This window comes from Agelaius tricolor, unplaced genomic scaffold, assembly GCF_023055355.1.
Source record: "Agelaius tricolor isolate 1412-34295 unplaced genomic scaffold, bAgeTri1.0.p SCAF_2, whole genome shotgun sequence".
Lineage (NCBI taxonomy): Eukaryota > Metazoa > Chordata > Aves > Passeriformes > Icteridae > Agelaius > Agelaius tricolor.
The window spans coordinates 59,670,428-59,690,279 of record NW_027269262.1 but is presented as its reverse complement, the minus strand read 5'-3'; the positions used below and the strand labels follow the sequence as shown (position 1 = coordinate 59,690,279).

At 38.0% G+C, this 19,852-nt stretch overlaps 1 protein-coding gene across 3 annotated transcripts in view; it reads right to left on the bottom strand.

The window, feature by feature from the left end:
* NKAIN3 (sodium/potassium transporting ATPase interacting 3) overlaps nt 1–19,852 on the bottom strand; it is a 341,080-nt gene that overhangs the window by 19,367 nt on the left and 301,861 nt on the right. For 2 of the 3 annotated variants that reach the window (XM_071420110.1, XM_071420114.1), the window contains exon 5: nt 7,390–7,450. In XM_071420110.1, coding sequence (XP_071276211.1) covers nt 7,390–7,450 — 61 coding nt within the window. Of the gene's footprint in view, nt 1–7,350; nt 7,451–19,852 lie in introns of all 3 variants that reach the window. The other variant, XM_071420123.1, reaches the window with a different exon arrangement.

The window sequence follows — 19,852 nt, the reverse complement described above, 5'->3', positions numbered from 1 at the left end:
CATGATGATAGAATACCAATCTGACACATATCTCTGTTCAGAAAATTGATTGTACTTTCTAAAAATAGTACATAAAATCTATTTCACTTTCCTTACAGATATTTCTAAATACTTTACCTGTGCTTCTGAAATCTCATTTAAATGACTACATATAATATATGTGCATATTTCTACAGTCAGAATCCAGAACTGTGGATGGAATTTAGTGATTGCAGCTCTGCACCTTTTGGCAGCTGAACACTCACACAATTCACTGGTATAACAGAGATCTTTAAAAAATATTAAATTTTACTCTCCTGAACGCCTCCTCAACTTTTTTATAAAAAGGACATTATTGGAGAACTCCATCTTGACCAAAATTACCAAATATCATTTTCATGTATGAAGCAGAGGGGAATATGCCTCACCCACTGAGCTGTCTGTAGTGCCAGACAGCTGGCTGGCTCTTGGCACTTGGGATTTCCTCCCTCACAAAAGAACATTTCAAGACTGTACTGTGACTTAATCATGACTGCTGTGACCTGCTAATATTCTGGAGAATATCCAATAATATTATGTTTGCTAAAGTGATTGAGATTATTCTTTTCTACTGAATTTCAGGAAGAAATTTCTGACTTGTGCATAAGGGAGGAATTGTGGGAGTGCACTGGAGGTACTCTTACTATTTGAGTGACTCATCCCCTTCCTTAATGAAAAATCAATGAACTGCTGGCTTGCATGCAGGTGTATTGATTATTATCTCCACAACCTATTCAAGCAACCCAACATTAAGAAATTAATTCTTTACTGAAGATGGAGTAAAATATTTTACTGAAGTGGTTTAGAAACTGAAGGGGGATTTCCTCAAGTTATTTGAGTCACACCTTAGAGTAAACAATCTTCAACCAATGAAAGACTGGAATTAGCTTACACGTCATTTAGATGATGCCATTTCCTCATGCTTTGTCTGCACCCTATCTGGACAAACCTTACATGTTGGATCCCACATAAAACATGTGGTACTTTCAAGCAGGTAACTTCTGCTGCTGCTAGAAATACTCCACAGTTAAGACATCTCTTTCTGTACACTTTGCATCATCTATTATTTAAAGACAATCTCTTAGAACATTGTTCTGCAACAGTCAATGGAGAATACAACTGGAAATGAAGACCATTTTGTACATTTTGCTAGGGGAATGTAAAAGCAGTTGCATGAGTATTTTTTTTTTAGATTTGCTTTCCTGTGAGAGATTACTCATCCATGGTTGTTAAGCAGAAAAAAAGAAGGGGGATCATGTCTTTGCTGCAATTTTTTGCCAATAGCCTACTTAGAATCAAGATTTTTTTCCTAGTATTTGTATTTATATTGTTTATTGCTTTTATTTTATACCACCTCAAAGATTTTCCCCTTGGTTGTGTGCATTATATCTATGCATATGTTTCCATATGAATTAGAATAAATGCTTTCTCAGGCAATGTATGATAACTGAATGTAAAAAAAAAAAGAAAAAATAAAAGAAAAAATAAATTGAAATAGTATGTAGAGGTAATTTAATTGGTGTAACATCCCTGCAGTATTTCCTCCTTTATTAAATGCTTCAGAATTCTTTGGGTCAGTTTAGTGTAGGAGTGAGCATGCATTTTCAGGTAATTCACACACTAAGGCTTGTGATAAATAAAGAGGACATCAATAGGACTGTAGGACCATACAATGTTGTTAAACCATAAAGTCTTGTTAGGACAGAGTTTTATCCTTTATATTTCCACTACAGGAGAAAGTGGAGTCAGGTATAAGTAGGGTAGAAATCAGATGAGTTGGCATCTAATCAACAAACTCCAGCTGGACAGACCTCTAGAGTCTACAGAAACTGCAACCTGACATTTGTCTCCATTAAATGTCTGGTGGGACTGTCCTGGGCCACAGCTGAGCTGAGGAAGCCCCCTGGATATGCCTGGTGACATTTCTGGTCATACCACAACCTCTCCTTCAGTTTAGGGTAGGCATCTGCATGATGATCACAGAGGCTGCTGGCAGGGAAGGAGCCACACTGAAATGTGGGCAGCACCTCAGTGCAAGGAGCAGCAGGAACCACCTGTGGCATTGGCTGGGCTCCCTGGCTTTCCAGATGTTACAGACCACCTTTGATGGTATGTTGGACACTTCATCTCTGCAGGAGATGGCCACTTTTTATTTTTAGAAAATTGTTCACTTGAACCACAAAATACATCTGGTTATGAACCCACTACTATTCTATTCTGAACGTGGCAAAAATACCTGATCCTGTTGTTTTTCCAAAACAGGTGAATTAAAATTCTGGGGTTTTGGGGTTCTTGTCCAAATGAACAGAAAAATGCAAACTGCTTTCAAGCCTTCGAAAAATACTGGTAGTCACTCCCATTTTCCAGAAATGCTAAAGTCAGGAGGATGCTGTCAATGTGGCAGCTTATAGTGCTGTTTCTCTGCCTAGCAGTAAAACTTATTATCATTTTAAACATCTGTGTCAAGCATACTCATCCACTGGTCAGGAACAACACATTTTTTTTCCAAGTCATTATGGTTTAAAGGTGACAGTGGTGAGTGCTAAAGCCCAGCGATGACCTGTGCTGCTGTTTGACAAGTTTTGTTAAGTCCTCATTTTCAAGGAGATAATTTAGGACAGTTGTTGACTGGGGATGTTTGATTCTTGTATAACCCAACAGAAGAGTAGTGCAGAATTCTCCTTCTTGGTGGTCCTTGATATTAAACATTTTATCACAAAAATTCTTTTCTCAGAGTGTAAATGGACTCAACTGCATGTACAATTGCAATTAATGTAAAGATTGTAGTGGGTTCCCAAAAACTCCTTAGCTAAGGAAACTTGGATACTTATATATAAAGGTAATCAGATATTTTAATATTAGCTATTGTTAGCTAGTTCTTCATTCACTTTGCAAAAAAATAGCATATTGATAAGAAATTTATCGCTGCTGGACCTACTGTGTAACTATAAATATAAATTAAATGTGATATAAAATTCTTTTTTTCTTGTTTGATTACTGAGAATAGATGCTCAATGGTGTGTGTGACTGCAATGCCATATGTCAGATAAGGCAATGCAGTAGTTTTTCAGAGGAAGTAATCCTGCTTTACTTAATATCTTTCTAATGATAGCATATGGAGAGTCATATTGCTACCACAATATGGGGAAACTTGTATTTTGTAAAAACAAATTCATCTTCCTCTCTGTTCTGAAAGTACAGCTAAGCTGTGAACACAACTAGTGTAGAGGACAGACAAAAAAGAATCCTTTTTTTTGTTTATTAATTTTGTTCTTGTGTTTTCATTTAGGGGATAAATCTTCATGGTGAATGGAAGCCCTTTCCTTTATTTTTGCCCATGCACAAAAGAGGTTTAAGTTTCATTGGATTGGCTTTTTGGCATTTCAGCCTCATTTGTACAAAGATGCTGAAATCACAACTGTTGTTTTGTGGCAAACCTTCCCCTCTGATTTCACTGCTATTTCTTTATGTAATTTGTTAACAAATCAGTTTCCACTCCACAAAATCCAGTACACTACAGAACTATCACTTCTGACATGTGTCAGTGTCACATTTATGAACTAGTATTTAGCAGTAGTAGTACTAACAACTGTTTCTTAAAGAAGTCCAGAAACTATTTAGAGGTTTTTTAGAAAAAAAAAACTATTTAGAAAATCATGATTTTTAGCAATGTATTTTGCCTAGTCTCCAGACTCCACTGAATTAAAACAGTAACTCTGACAAGGTGGAAATCAGTTTCTGAGTTCATTTTTAGGAGAAAATGATTCACAAACAGGATAGTGACAGGCTTTTATGATTACAGATTTCACATATTCTACTCCTTCAAAAGGGCTTATAGAGATTGATAGATCTACAAAGAAAGAAATGAAAAAATGAAGGGAGGAGATATAAATAGACTTTTTCATTAGGATGAATGATGGAAGGTAATAACCCCACTACCGTAGTATGGCTTTTACATGTCCTTTTTTTTCCATTCCTTTTGACCTGCTACCATCTTCCTTCTAAGTAAAAGTTAACTACAGTATGAAATGTAGGTAGGGTGAGCAAAAGCTGGAAATAAATGTTTCCTCAAGCATTATTACTGTTCAGAAAAATGTCCATCAACTGAAATGTCAGGCTCCAAATCCATTTAAGCACTGCATAGAGGCTAAACAGGCAGCTATTATTAATTTTAAGTCTGCTTGATGGGTTTTAGACCAAGAACTGGGGTTAACTCAATGCACTAAATATTGCAGAGTGTATTTAATTAGGGAGGCTTTGACACTCCGATGGCTGAGGATTTATTCTGTGCAAACTACTGCTTAAAATATGATGGAATAGCTGCATCTACCTAAGAAAAAGATCTGCTGCATCATATTTAAATGCATAAAATTGGTCTTAGTTGCAGGTTTTTGGACTTTTTTCCTAATATAAAGAGTTTACTTTCAATATGTTTTGAAGCACCATTGTGCTTGCATCTAGAATAATTTTCTGTTCATTATGCTGCAAATTAGCAATGTGAATTTCTCCAGAATAAGTCCTGTTCTTCTCAGCTAATTATCAAACTAAACCATTTTCTTACTGTGATTTAAACAGACATTTCTTTATTCAAAACATATTTGTGGGATTCTTATGAGGGGGTTAACACTTGTCTATAATGTATTTATCTATAAGCATAGAGGGCTCTAAAACACAAATGGGCACTAAGACTCAAAGTGAGATATTAAAGGGCTGCTTATTTGCTTTTGATCCAATTGAAAATCTTAGAAGGTAATAAAAAAGTAGCAAGTCAGAAATTACTTCTTTCCAATTGTTGCAAAATCTCCTAGCTGCATCTATTCCCTTCTTTGCTCCTTTTTTGCATCTATTCCCTTCTTTGCTCCTTTTTTTCTGTCCTTTGTGCACTGCTCTGGCCCCTGCCCCAGGTCATTCTCTGCCAATAAAGAAAACCTATTCACACAAGAGTATAGAAGATCAAATGTAAAGATACAAGTGAAATGGGAAATTTGTCCATTCCTAACAAAGGACATTACACCATATTTTCCAAGACAAGTGAGGTGATTTTCACTTGTAACAGTAGAACACATTGCCATTGACAGTTCTGAAAGACAAGCAGAAATTAAATGCAGACCCCTGAGTCAGTTGAGGAGAATGGGAACTGGGTTAGATCTACATACTGGGTTGCTTTAGCACTTGATGTATTTTATTGGTTGATAAATATGTTACCTGTTCTCCATTCTCAGTGATTTAAATTTCCATCTGTATCGTATGGCCTGAAACCCTCAAAAGACAATTAGGTGGGCTCACCATCAGAGGAAAATGAAGCAGTCCCCATCTCTTCTGAACTAGACATGTTTTCAAAGTGAACAGGGCTATTGGAAAAAACCCTCTCGTGAGGCCTTGAATGTGTAAGTCACATATGGTCTGTAGCACATGACTGCAATTTCCATGAAGATGTATTCTTTCCTGGGAGTTTTGTCTTCCACACATGCCTAAAACAGGGTGTCTGAAGCACACTATAAAGGGCTAAGCAAAGCCAAGAGTAATATAGCATATTTTTGTAAAAAATGGAAGAGTCTGTCTTCCCAGGTATCGATGCATCTGTGCTGGCACGTGGGTGTGGATGTGCATGTACAATTATCCTTCAAAGGCATTGTAGTTTGTGTCTTCCCCATCTGCCTGCAGGCCTCCCCTAACACCTGATGTAGCCCCTCTGTTCCAGGCATTTAGTAACTGTCTCATCAACAAAGTTTCCAGCTATCCCTAGGAAGCCCTGGCCACTGCCCTGATTCATCACAGCCGTAGGGACAGGAGCAGTGTCTGGATTTCACTGAGCAAAGGCTGTGTTTATGCATCCCAAGCCACAGAGCCACTGTGCTGCTGTGCCATCTGCTGATGCCCTGTGTTACCAGTTCCTGCCTAACTGACAGTTTCCAGCTCTCCTAGGAAGCATTTTCTGGGCTTTTTCTCCCCAAGCCCTACATTTTATTTATGTTTCTTCTCCAAGTGTTCATATTTTTCCTTTACAGCATCCATCCTTATCCAGGCTCCTTTTGCCTTTCCACAGTACAATATGTGCACACCATGCTTATGCCTTACCACTCAATTTTATCTGAGAATCTCTTTGATATATTTTCTTCCTAATCAAAACCTGTAAATGATAGTGTCAAAATAGATTTGATACTAATGTCTGTTGCATTATGATGGAAAACTGAACATTGTACCATTTGTACCAATAGAAAAATATTTTGTTTATAGTCCTTCACACTGTTTTCAATGAAACAATCTGCTTTTCCATCGCAGACATGAATTACTTGAATTATATTTTCAATAAGATTTTCCAAATATTATCAAATACCTTCCTACAAACTAAATTAATTTCTCCTATGATATTCATCCACTAGGCCTATTCTGTGAAAAAACAGAACAACTATGTAAAGATTTATGAATAAAAATTTATAAATAAATATTTAGTTTCATGTTATTTATGCTATAACCATAAAATGCTATTGACATTAGCTCTTTTTTTCCCCTAGAGAGAGCTATTTTACTGTTTCCCTCCTCATAAATAAGAAGTAATTTAAATGATCACACGTTGTTCCTTTTTTTAAATTTGTTCTTGTATTCGCTCCTCTGCTCATCCAATATTTTTCCATTCCCTCTACTGCTTTTACCAATGGCTATCCCAGTCATGTGGGTATGGTGACATCCTCAGAGAATTCTCACAAACACTTTTCACACAGCATCCTACCAAAATGTTCAGCATATTCAGATTTTTCCAATACTCTCTTAATGACTTTTTGAGAAATACTTTCTTAAGGTGTGCACATTTTCAAACTTTTGGAACAACATGAGTACAAATAAAAGGGTTTTATTGACAAAAGCAAGTCAAGAATATGGGGTCAGCATTTTAAATACATGGTTTAGGTGCCTGTAAGCATAGAGCAGGTTTACCTAATTATTGATCAGAGTGATACTGCACACTGCAAATGGCTTGGTCTGTCCTCTCCATTAATTTTACTGCTGATAAAGATGTCATTTGGAAAAACAGATTAAGAGGCTTCAGGAGCTTTGATTCACATGTAAATGTGCATCCATAAAGGCATACATGTCTATATGTATGCAACATGGATCACATAATTTTCATCACTGTGACTGGCTCATGTAAAAGGTTCACAAATTCCTATGAAGAAGTTCAGAAATTGCAATCCCACCTCAATAAGTTGTTAGTACCTAAATAAGTATGTCTTTAAGCATAATTGGTTGTGTACATGAATGCCAGATTCTGTCATTTTTCAAACTTTGTTCTTTGCCTTGGTAGTTTAATGCAAGACTAAGTTTCAGCCCAGGTACCTTGGCTCCAGGGATGGTGAGGTGTGTATCAGTACTTACAGCTGTCCTCCTCCTCCATGAAAATACTGATCACGTAACAGGCGTACACAAATCCAATCAGCTGTGTGAAAAAAGAGGAAAGGCCATCATTAGAACACATCGAACACTTACAAAGCTGTTACTACAATGATAACTACAGGCATCACAGCTAAATTTTAAAGATATTTACTTCTATTTCCCAAATTTACATATTTCAGTGCAAAGAGCTAAATTAATTTCTTCTCTCTCTTTTGTTCATGTTACATAACTTATATTTTATATATAAATATGCATTTTATAGTTTAAAATATTTTCCTAGTCTCACTGGGATCAGTATTGTTGAATACTACTTTTGAGTAATATTGGTGGAAAACATCCATACCCTTATGTTCAGCTGTTATTTACTTTTGTTTGTTCTTCAATACCTCTGTTCTCACATGGCTTTTCCTACATGAATGTCAGCCTCTATGCACCTCATATGCTTACTAAAATGCCAAAATATTTATTGACTGCTACAGAATTAAGTGATAATAACATTTCTATGGAATCCACAAGAGATGTCTTTTGGTGCTACATAAAGTATCCCAGTGATAACTGTTAGGCAAAATTTGAAATTGAGAGGTGAATTGTCATGATGTAACTGAACAGTAAATCTGGGTTATGATTATTGACATCAGGAAACACCTTATTTGATGTAATTCATGTTAACTATGCAGGAAATGAACAACAAAATCTCCCCAAAGAACAACAACAGTCAAACCATGCCATTATTTTAATAGCAGCACCCATGAGAGCATCCTCCTTAACCCAGATCTGTGTCACTTGTGCCACCAAGAGGAAGGGATTGAGATCTTTAGGATCAAGAAATAGAAACCCCACTCTTTCCTTATCCATATAGACAAAATGTTTTCTTATGAACACGACCAAAGATGAAGAAAATCCCACTGGGCAAGAAAATCTATTAAACTGCACAACCAGACATGTCCAATCTTGAGAAAATATTGTTTGTGCAGCTGTGCACAATTCACGCCATCTGAAAGCCTTGAAAAGACTCTTCATGAGAGATTTCAAAAATAGCCCACAGATTAGTTTTAAGAACACTCCTTTTTCTCTGGTCCATTCAAAAAATCTAATTAAAATAGTTATTCTAAGGATGTCACAGATCAACCATCTGAGAAAGAGGTAATTTAATAGTATCTAGACAGGTATAAGCTCCTTCAGAAGCAGAAAAATCATTCCAACCTACTTTCTGCTTGGGCTGCACGAGGAGCTTTACAAGAAGCTCCAAAAACCTCTCTGCAGACAAAAAGCTTGTCCACACAAGGGAATTCAGGGAAGTTAAGATAAATTAATGAAAGCTGTGAAATCAATGCACATAAGATAAAGTACAATAAATCCCTGTGTGGCCTTTCCCATTCAGAAATAAAGTGGCCCTGGTTCACTGCAGCTTAATCCTTCTCCAAGGGATTAATCTTCCCATGGAGAATTAAGCTACAGTATGCTGAAGCTGAGCTACTTGTGAATGAGGGCTGTCACAGCTTCCTCTCCAGGGCATTCACCTCACTGCTGTTTTCACAGAGTAACTTTAATCCAACTTTTCTCTCATTCTAAGCAGATACAGTATCAGCAGCTTCCCTGACTGCTTTTTGGTGTCCAGTTTTCTGTGTGGTTTTGCCACAGCCTCTCTCAGGTGAGCAGCACTGATGCTCTGAGCCAGCTAAACACAATCCAGCTCTGGAGGAGGCTGGGATGGATCCATGCCTGAGCTGCCCATCCCCATGAGCCTGGTGCCATGGAGGCTGCAGCAGGATGGGACCCACAGACATGGCAGGGCTCACTTTACCTGCTGAGAGTTGTGTGGGTGGTTAGGAGCAGTCCAACTCCTGCTATTAATGACAATGGGATTTTATGGATCAGCTGCCAGCACATCCAGGGCTAGCAGTGGCTTACAGACTCCTTGACAGATTAAGCACATTTTTTCCTTAAACTTCACAGTTTAGAGCACCTTTCAGGCATGACAACTAAAACAATACAATATAAAGTCTTCCAAGAGATCAAAAGACAAATCATACCTGAGATGCAGCACTTGTGCCACCTGAAGGTTACATATAATTTTAAAATATTGCATTAGTACCGTGGAAAAACCAGAAGTCAGGTGATTTTCCATAACAGGATGTCACCTGTTTATTTTCAATGTTTTCTGATCACCATTTATGTTGTGCAATGTGATTTCATAAGTCATTTGGGTTTGTTTATTTTTCTTAAACATGACTAAAATATTTTGAAGATTAAAGCTGCTGAACAAATAATGGACATGATAGGGATGAATTGTAGTACAGGCTGTGGGTTAAGTGTTTGTGAAGGAAGATCAAATATTAGAATTTAGTCTTTCCCATCATGTATTTATTTTTTCTTATTAGTAGTATTGTGCATTAAATTAACTTTATTTTTATAAATGCATTTCCTTCTTTATATGTACATGTAGGCTCTATATCCATTCATATTATATAAAAACATATCTCTGTAAGTGCTTCCAGCAGATTTCACAAATGTCTAAGATGCTGGGCAAGTGGATAAAGCACAGCAAGTCTCCCACTCTAACAACTAATAAATGACCTGACACAGAGAAAGCAATAGGGAAAAGTGCTCAAAAAAGTCTTCCAAAAAATGTGGGTCATGACAAGCCTGAGTTTTAACAGTCCTAAGAGTTTACATCCTGCTCTTTTAGTAGACCTTCTCCTTAATCTTTTCCTGCTCTCTTCAATGTTTGAAACACACTTTGCCTAATCTGTGACCTTCTTGCAAAATCAGCAGCCTTTCTCTACTTCTCAGAAATATATTTCTCTATATTCCTCAGCATTAGAAATCACTGCTAGCACTTATATCTTTGATGTATATTTGTTTAAAACACACCATTCCCCCATCTGTTTAGTTATTAATACCAAGAGAAATTAAAAAAGTATATATGCACCCTCTTTCAATTTTGTGGTCTTTTCAATGGGAAAAAAAGATGAGGTGACTAACCATAGCCCTCCATACTCCAACAATATCTTTCTGTAGTTAAAAGTCAGAATGCATTTTTCTGAAAGAATAAAACAACAAGGGGAAAAAAGAGCCCTTTAGCATCAATTGTCAGGTATTGCTGCTTGAGGGGTCAGCAGTGCTTGGCTTGTAACTAACAAACAAGTAGTTATAGCTGGGTAGCTGATATCTACAGCACCATTAACAAGAAGTGAGCAAGTGGGAAAATACTCTTTGACAGATGAGACTTGTTTCCACGTCCTTAAACAGAGTTACAGCAACCACTGTGTGAATATTTTTGTAAATGAATCAATTAAAGCCTCTTATTTTGCGTTATTGATGGGGATGTTAATAAAATATTTATTCCAACAAATTGCTTTTGGTATCTTGATTAACACAGCTGCTGTTTAATTAATAGTGTTATGCTCATGTGAACCCATCTAGCCACCAGGCTAATTGCCAATCTTGGTACTGGAAATGTTGGCTATTGGCCTGGCACCAAGTGATAGACTTAAACGTGTGTTCCCTGATAACCAAAGCAATTATGATGCACATGAGCTGGAAGATTCTTAATTTGGTCATCTTGAGTTGCAGTAATCATTCAAAGGGACTGATTAAGGGGTTGGAACAGGATGTCCAAAGCATCAAAGATCACTAGCACCCGAAAGCATAAATGGGAGCCTCTGGCTTGATGCAGAGAGAAGCACAGATGGCCAGGAGGCCATGTCTTGACAACACTGAGTTCAAGGTGTGGAAACCTGGGATCCCTGCACTGTACAAGACTCCTTGTCTTACCTGGAGAGCTCAGGCTAGTTCAGTGGCTCAGAAGACACCTGGCAGTGTTATTCTGCAGAAAATCAAGTGGGAAATTGTGGGTAAAGGCTGCTGTCCCCAGCCTTCATCTATACAGTGGTTAGGCTACACACCTTTCTCTAGACAGAATAAGCAATGCATAAAATATTTCAGGGAATCACAGAAGGTTTTGGTTGGAAGGGACTTTAAACCTCTTCTGGTTCAACTCCCTGCCATGGGCAGGAGCATCTTTCACTAGGTCAGGTTTCTCAAATTTCATCCAGCCTGTCCTTGAACACTTTCAGATATGGGGCATTCACAGTTGGTCTTGGCAATCTGTTCAAGTGCCTCACCACCCTCATTATAAAAAATGTCTTCCTTAAATTCAATCTTGATCTATGCTCTTTCAATTTACAACTCTTACCCTTCATCCTCTCACCACAGACCATGGTAAAAAGCCCCCTTTATAAATGGAAAGGCCAAAATAAAGTTTAAATATCCCCAAGTCTCTTAGCCCTCCAAATATTCTCATGGCCCTCCAAGTGGAGTATCATGAAAGCAGAGTAGAGGGGTAGAATCACCTCCCTTGACCTGCTGCCTACACTTTTTGTGATGCAGCCAAGGGTACAATTGGCTTTCTGGACTGCAAGTGCACTTTGTTGACTCATGTTGACCCATATTAAGTTTGCCATCCACCATGATCTCCAAACTGTTCTCAGCAGGGCTCCTTTCCAGCCATTCATCCCCCAGTCTGTACTGCTATCACAGATTGCCCTGAGCCAGGTACAAGATCTTGCACATGGCCTTTTTGAAGTTCACGTGGTCCACACGAGCCCACTGCTTGGGCCTACCAAGGTCCCTCTGGGTGGCATCTCATCCTTCAGGCCCATCAACAGCACCACCCAGCTTGGTGCCCTCAGCAAACCTTCTGAGGGTGCAGGCAATACTGCTAGGTCAGTAATGAAGACATGAAATAACACTGGTCCCGCTATGGGCCCCTGAGTGATACCACTTGTTATTGAACATTGAGCCATAACTCTTTGGACATAACCATGCAGTATTTTCAGACCCATCAGAATTTTCCTACCAAAAATCTTATTTCTTCAATGACTAGCTGAGAAGTGTTGCTGAATTCTCCAAGTCATAGTGAAGAATAGGCTCAGGATGTGAGAAACAACTGTCAACTAGGCCAAGACCTCAGTGTGGAGTCCACAAAGGGATTTCTTATTAGTGGAACATGGGTACATTGGTATGATGCTATTATTAAGGCCTTTGATGCATAATTTATTTTCTGCTGATATCCTTAGGTAGAAATAAAGTAGTAGTAGTCTCTGTTATTTTTCTCCCATGCAGGCAGCAGATTCTCAAGAGGACCTTAATACTTTAGTCTAACTAAAATCTCCAGGCTTAAGCTATGGACATCTGCATGAAATGTAAATGCTAGTTTAATAGAAGTGAAATTAGATTATATAATTGTCCATCATTAAACTGAGAGAAACTATTAAAACATGTAAGAAATTAAAAAACTAATCATTTGAGCAAATATATGCTGTGAGATATAATTGCTTTAATAAATGGATATTACTAGAATATATCCTATTAAAAATAAGAATCAAACTGAGTGCAAAAATGTATGTTTACTTGCTAATTAATGTATTTTAATAGTTGCTACTTAATATGGATTAACCTTTTCTTAGGAAAGCAAGGACAAATGCACAATAAAACTAGAGTGATGATTTAAATCAAGGCCATTTTCTGGAGACTGAAATACTTTTTATTAAAATTGATGATTTGGATAATTTTGCTTTAAGTCTTCCTGCTTTGCTTTGTCATCATCAGCTGTGGCCTTTGAATACACTCTCACAGTATGAGATTACTTTCCTACCAGCTTCACATACTACAGTTGCACTGGTTCAGAGTAGATATGTGAGTCTTTCCTAAGTGTCTAGGATTACATGAAGCAGAGCCCTGGGCTATCAGGTTAATCTTCAAGGTCAGGTGTACAACAGGTCATTTACCACAGTTAAGCAATTACAGCAATTAGAGTTTTGTAGAGATCTCATTGCAACAGCATGGAACCATTCACACAAACAAAATAAATGTACAGTACTCCTGGCTCCAAGAGGATGTGTGTGACAATGTAGGTAAACTAGATTTGGAAGATTTCTCCAACCTGAAAATTGGAGAAAATGGAAACTGTGCTTCACACTCTTCCTTGTACACATCTGGTCCACCCAGCTTGTCATGGCACTGAACATGGCTTTTTCTTGACTTCTTTTTTGCTGATGAGAACTGAAAATCATTATTTCTTATTTATGTCTTGGGGTTCTTCAAAAATGTAACTTGGCAAACACAATTCCTTTTATTCTGCAAGATGTTTCACTATTACCTAATTTCCTACAAAGACTGAAGGAATATGAATGGAGAAGAAACTTTTAGAATGGAATCTTTATGCATTAAAAATTTGTAGGATACAAAGCTTGACAAGATGTCTTAAATTTAACTTATAAAATGGAAACTATGTAGCAAGAGTGAATTTACTGAGCAAAAAAGTAAAAATGCATTCAATTACAAAGCATCCTGCCTATTACCCTGTCTCCTGATTAGCATTTTCACAAGAGTTAACAACTACTGAGGAGAAGTTGAAACATGAGTAGTTAATCTTCTTAGCTACCTATTTGCCACTAACACTTTTATTACTCTGCAGAGAGGACTGTAAACCCTTTTCCTCCATTAAAGACTAGAAAAGTGCTAAATCAGAATGGGAGATACATAAGGGAAACAGGATATTATCCCAGTATCTGTGTGTATCCACGATTCAGCAAGATAGAAATATGAATAGGATTATCAGGCACAAAGAAATCATAACTCTACATATTTTAAGACAAGGACAAAGGAAAAAGATCCAGAGTAACAGCAGTATGTAGCTGGAGCATAATAATAACCATTTGCTACTATAGCATAGAGTTATCCAATTATATGACTTTATACAATTATGCATCCTATCTGCTTGATTATAAACATTTTACCAGAAACATATTGTAAAACTATAGATAATTTCAAAACTGAATGCAATTTTTAAAATAAAAGAACAGATAGTTTCAAAGGTATGTCTGCATTTTCCAGAATTATATTATGAAATGCATAACATTTTACACTGGCAGCAGGGGGAGGCTCAGCCTGAAAGTACTCAGAAATCTAAAAGCATAAAAGTGCACAAACAACTGGAAAATTGTCCAGAAAACATAGCAGGAAAAGGTAGCAGAAATAGCTGAAGTACTCTATGCTGTCTGATTTTGTTTTTTTTTTTTTCCTCTCCTTCATCTTCTTAAAATCTATTTGATTTGATTTGAATAAAATTCAGGCTGTAGGGGTATTGTCTACCAATTTAATCAGCACAGTACAGAGCTGGTCTGGTCCAACTGTGCCATTTGCAGATGTAGTGGAGAGACCCTAGAGACTACAACTCTGAGAGCCCTTAAAATGTGCTAAGGACTCTAAAAATGGGTGACAGGAACTTGTGGGGACTTTTGCTATATATTTACCATGGAGAAACAATTGAGCAGATACCAAAATGTCTGTTCTTAAAATACATAGAAGTTGTTGTTGGCTAATACTGCAGGAGACAATTCCTCTCAAAAACCATCTAGCTAGAACTGGGAGCCCAGGAGAAAGCTGGAAGAAATTACTTACAGCTGTTAGCTACTGTGCTTTTTGAAGTTCTACCCTGTATTTGCTGTTCTCAAGTCCTTGCTCCTACCATGTCTCTTGGGCTTTAAATTAAAAATTGTATTGATAATCTAATTTTCCCAGACCAAGATTAGAAACTTTGTACTTGGTCTGGGAATTTATTTCTCCAGCAGCATAAATGGATAACTACCTTGTTACCCAGTTGCCCAAAAGACTTTACCAGTTAAGAGGAGGACTGATGTTATGTTACCAAAATGTGTTCCAGCTTTGTTAGGACTGAGAGCAAGAAGGGAAACATAGTGTGTTCTCTCTCCCCTCTTGCTCTTCAGCTTAGCTTATGGGTTATTATCCCTCCTTTGTTTTCGCTGCAAGTCCTTAGAAATAATATTTTGTGTTCTGAGATCTGAAAGAAGGAGGATTTTGAGCAAACTGTGTAATCCAATCCTGTGCATAATTACATAGATCACAAAATTTCACCTAGGTACTCTGTTAACACTATGATAATGTCAGAGCAACCCTCACAGACTAGGCTGGGGTACTGGTGCTCCAAGATGAGTTATGGTAACAGAAGTGATCTGGGAACTTTGTCCTTTACTCAGAGAAGAGATTAGGAATAAACCCCATTAAGCATCAATTCTTATCTATTTCGTTGTCTATTGTGTGATAAAGATCTAAATTTCCTAGTTGGAATGAAAAGGAAGTCTCAATATGTAAAAACACTGAACACAGTATTTAAAAATGACTGGTCAGAACAGTGAAATATATTAATTGTTTGTTAATGATACAACTGGATACAGTGAAAGTCAAAAGTGCAGAATAAAGCCAACCTAAACGTTGAAAGTTTAAGAGCAAAACAATGGAAAGTGAAGGGGATGAGGGTGGTAAGAAGAAAGAGAAAGGAGATCTACATCTGAGCAGACTTAACAAAATCACCAAAAAAGAACTGGATAAACAAGTGAGGCTTTAGATCTAGCTTTTGTCCAGTGTGTAAAGAAAATAAAATTCATCCTAAGAACAGGGTCAAAGTTCTCATATTTAATTTAATAACTAATTAGTTTGTCAGCTGAATAACAAAAACTGAGAAAACCTTTTACATCCAATTTTAAAATAAGCAGGTGAAAAAATGACCTTCCTTCATTTCTGCCAAACTGACTTTGTGTTACTTGTTTTTATATTTTCTAAATACCTGATTTTATTTGCATTCACCTTTACTTATCAGCGTTAAGGACAATTTCAGAGCTACTTGCAGATCACACTATGTTTCCTATCTTTTGATATGAAATTCAGGTTTGATGGTGTCTTGTAACCCAAAGTATTTCCTAAAGAACTCATCAGCTAATGACTTTATCTCCACCTAAGCTGCACATACCTAATGTCTGCCAGTGACTAAAGCCAATGTAAATCTCTTTGGCAAGTGACAAGGTACTTGGGAAGGTTTTTGAATCCTGGGGAAACTGATTATGCATGCAGGGGGTACAAAAGCAAACTGCTTTTAAAACAGCAGAATATTGCAAATCTTGGCCGTTTTTTATGCTAATACTCCTTTTAAAATTCTTTCACTGCTTATACTGCAATTATGAAAGATGTTCTTTGTTGATAGAATGCCAAAAGATATTTTTCCCTCCTTATTAGATCTGAAGGCACATACTGAGAGTATTATTTCCACTTATTTCTTACAACAGACACAGAGAATGTACTTTAATTCCAACAATGCATTGAAATCTGTAAGAATTACTTCTTTTCTACTGAATCATTTCTTTCCCTTCATGTACAATGTAAATAACACATGCATGAAACAATTATATTACCATAAGGCAGTACCCATTTAAAGACAAACAAACTGTGACATGGAAAGAAAAATGTCTAGTTCAAGATTTCAGTGAATTATAACAGTCGGATCCCCACTATTAGCTAAGCACCTTTATAGATATATCTTAAATACCTAATTAATAATAGCTAAGAATGAACATAATATTATCCTGGCTCCTGTTAATCCATAAATATGGCTTAAAATCAAATGAAAAAAATTGCAAAGCTTTCAGTAACAACAGTTATGCCACAGCAGTAAGTCGAGGGAGATGATTCTCTTCCTCTGTTCTTGCAAGACTGTGTCCAGCTCTGGGGCCCCCAACATAAGAAGGACATGGACCTGCTGGAGTGAAGCCAGAGGAGGCCATGGAGATGATCAGATGTCCTGTGAAGACAGGCTGAAACAGCTGGGGCTACTCAGCCTGGAAAAGAGAAGGCTCTGGAGAGACATTACAGCACCTTCCAGTACCTGAGGGTGGCTACCAGAAAGATGCAGAGGGACTTTTTACAAGTGGTAGGACAAGGGGCCTGTGTAAGAGTGTTGAGGCAGGGGAACAGATTGCCCAGAGGAGAAGTTGTGGATGGAAGTGTTCAAGGCCAGGCTGGATGGGGCTTTGAGCAACCTGGTCTAGCAAGAGGTGTTCATGTCTATGGCAGGGGATGCTGAATCTGATGATCTTCAGGGTCCCTTCTAATCCAAACCATTCTATGATTCCTCAGAGAAAAACAAAAAGCAATCCAAAAAATAGACCCAAAGCTATCACATCATCTCATACAGGAAATGCTGTATGATCCAATGAATGGAAAGTAAGAATTTAACCTCTACCCTTATCAGCCTTCTCATATTATTGACCCAAGTGGAACCTTCTGACCCAAGTGGAACTTACTTGCAGGAGTGACTGGCACAGAAATGCACCTCAGAAGTAATCTCCAAAGCCTGAATGACATGCAATAGCTTAGAACAGCCATTAATCAAATCACACAGTAATAAAGGCTTTGAATAATAACCAAGAGCTGGTTAAAATTCACAAGAGTGTAGAAATTCATATAAGGCAGCATGAATGAGCACAGGTTGTCTGAAAACTTTTCTTATAAACTGGTTTGCAAGGCAGGGCAGAAAAGTAGCATACAGTGTTTCTGTGGGTATCAATTCAAAAATATTTTTGGACATTGCGTAGTTCAGTGTTCTTTTTCTATTATTATTTTGTTTAATATATGTAGAGAAAATCACACCAAAAAACCCCCTTCTAGGCAAGAACCCCCCTTTCTTGCCTTTTTGGATGTGTTTGTTGAAATACTAGGGTGATGAACAATAGCAGATGACAGATAGAAGAGGTGGAGTTATGATGATCTTTCTTGATCATCTTTTTGTTTTTCCTAATCAATTTCCATCTAACAGCATATTTAGTAGATGATCTATCCCATGTGTTCTTTTGCTTGTGTATAAATATGCCAGATTTAAACCATAGAACAAATGATTCAGTATTGAGCCACAGTTGAACTGGGTTTCTTTGTCTTTGTAAGGAACAATGCTATAATTAGAAACATGGCAGAGTTTATGTGCTTGGCAGCAAATATAGCAGCCTCTTCACTCAGCACAAACTGTAATTACTCAATATGAGGACATGGGGACAAACATGACAGAATGGTGTAGGATGAAAGTTGGTGGAAGGGGAAAGCCACGTCCTTGTTTGATCCTTCCCACTGTAGTTCTCACTATGGATAACATTGTTTAATTCATCCAAGCTGCCACCTGAATGTGCAGAGGGATGTACATAAACACACACACACACACACACACACACACACACTCACGTCCTTATAATCCTTCGTGGAGTGGTCTGCTGTGATATGTGAGAAACAAGAATACCATAAAAGCTTCAATGTTATCAGTTTGCTCAGGTATTCCCAGTTAAACTGTGTGCTAAAAGGCTTTTGTGCTGGATTCCCACTGGGCAGAAAAGCTATCAAGGACTGCAGTGAAGCTTTGCTTTCTATCAGCGTCTAATGAATTTTCAAAGCCGCTTCTCCAGTCATGTCTGACCCAGTGTGATCTCTTATATCACATGTCCCTGGCACAGTTTATTTGATTGAAGTAGAAGGTCCCTGTATATATGCTGTGGCTTCATGTCTTGCTCACTCCTGTTTCTTCTCCTTTCACTTGACACCACACCCCACTGCTCCCTTGCCTTCATCTGGGCCTGATTCTGCAGCCTGAAGCCCAGGGTGAATCCCAAAGCAGTATTTCCTTCCCAAGGTATCTAAGCTCAGCCTGTAATCTGGCAGCATGCAAATACACAAGCTGCACTGCAGCCATTCTAGAAGGGACTTTTCTCCCACTATCAGTACAAAACCACCACAAGCATCCCTTTGTGGCCAGTGAGTGTGTCCTCATGTTCCCCATATTTTGTGTGTATGGGAGGCATTTTCTTGTCTTGCCCCAGAGCCAAGTGTCAGGATGTTTTAGCATATGAGAGGTAGATTTGGCCCTAACTCCTGCCATGAGGCTATTCCTGCAAAGAAATGCAAATGCAGCAAGAGACCCTGCACCTGGCAAAAGTAACTGCTCATTTGATGCCCTGAGTTTGTCTTGACTGGGGACAGGTTTCACATGGAAGTGTCTTTGGACTCCCTGACTCTGGCTCATCTAGGCTGAGCTTCTGGTTACAGCAGGTATTTTATTTCTGGGAAACAAGCTCAGATTTAATTGAGGACAGAGGTGACGGTGCTTATTTGGGTAATGTTCTGGCATGAAGAGAGACTCTGAATTACCCAGCCTGAAGGAGACCATGTCAGGAAGAGAAAATGTTAACCTACTTCTCCTTCTCCGTGCATCCAGAACTGGGATACATCTTTGCCAAGAAATCTTCCCCTTTATATGAGGGACACCAGAGCCTCAAGAGTAGTTTATTCCTCAGTCCTTGGAATCAACTTTATTATACTTGGGGGAATGTGGCATTCACATTCTCTGAAAAAATCCCTTCACCCAGGATTTTTCTCCTGGGAAGCTGAGAAGCCTCAGAGAAAAGGAAAACAATTCTTATCTCATTTGCTTTTACTGTGTTGTGCTCATGTGTGGAATGTGTTTGGAGATTGTTTACCCACAAGTGATTGTTTCATTGGATTCTGGTGTGAGTTGTTTTGACTCTTTAGCCAATTGGTGCCAAGCTGT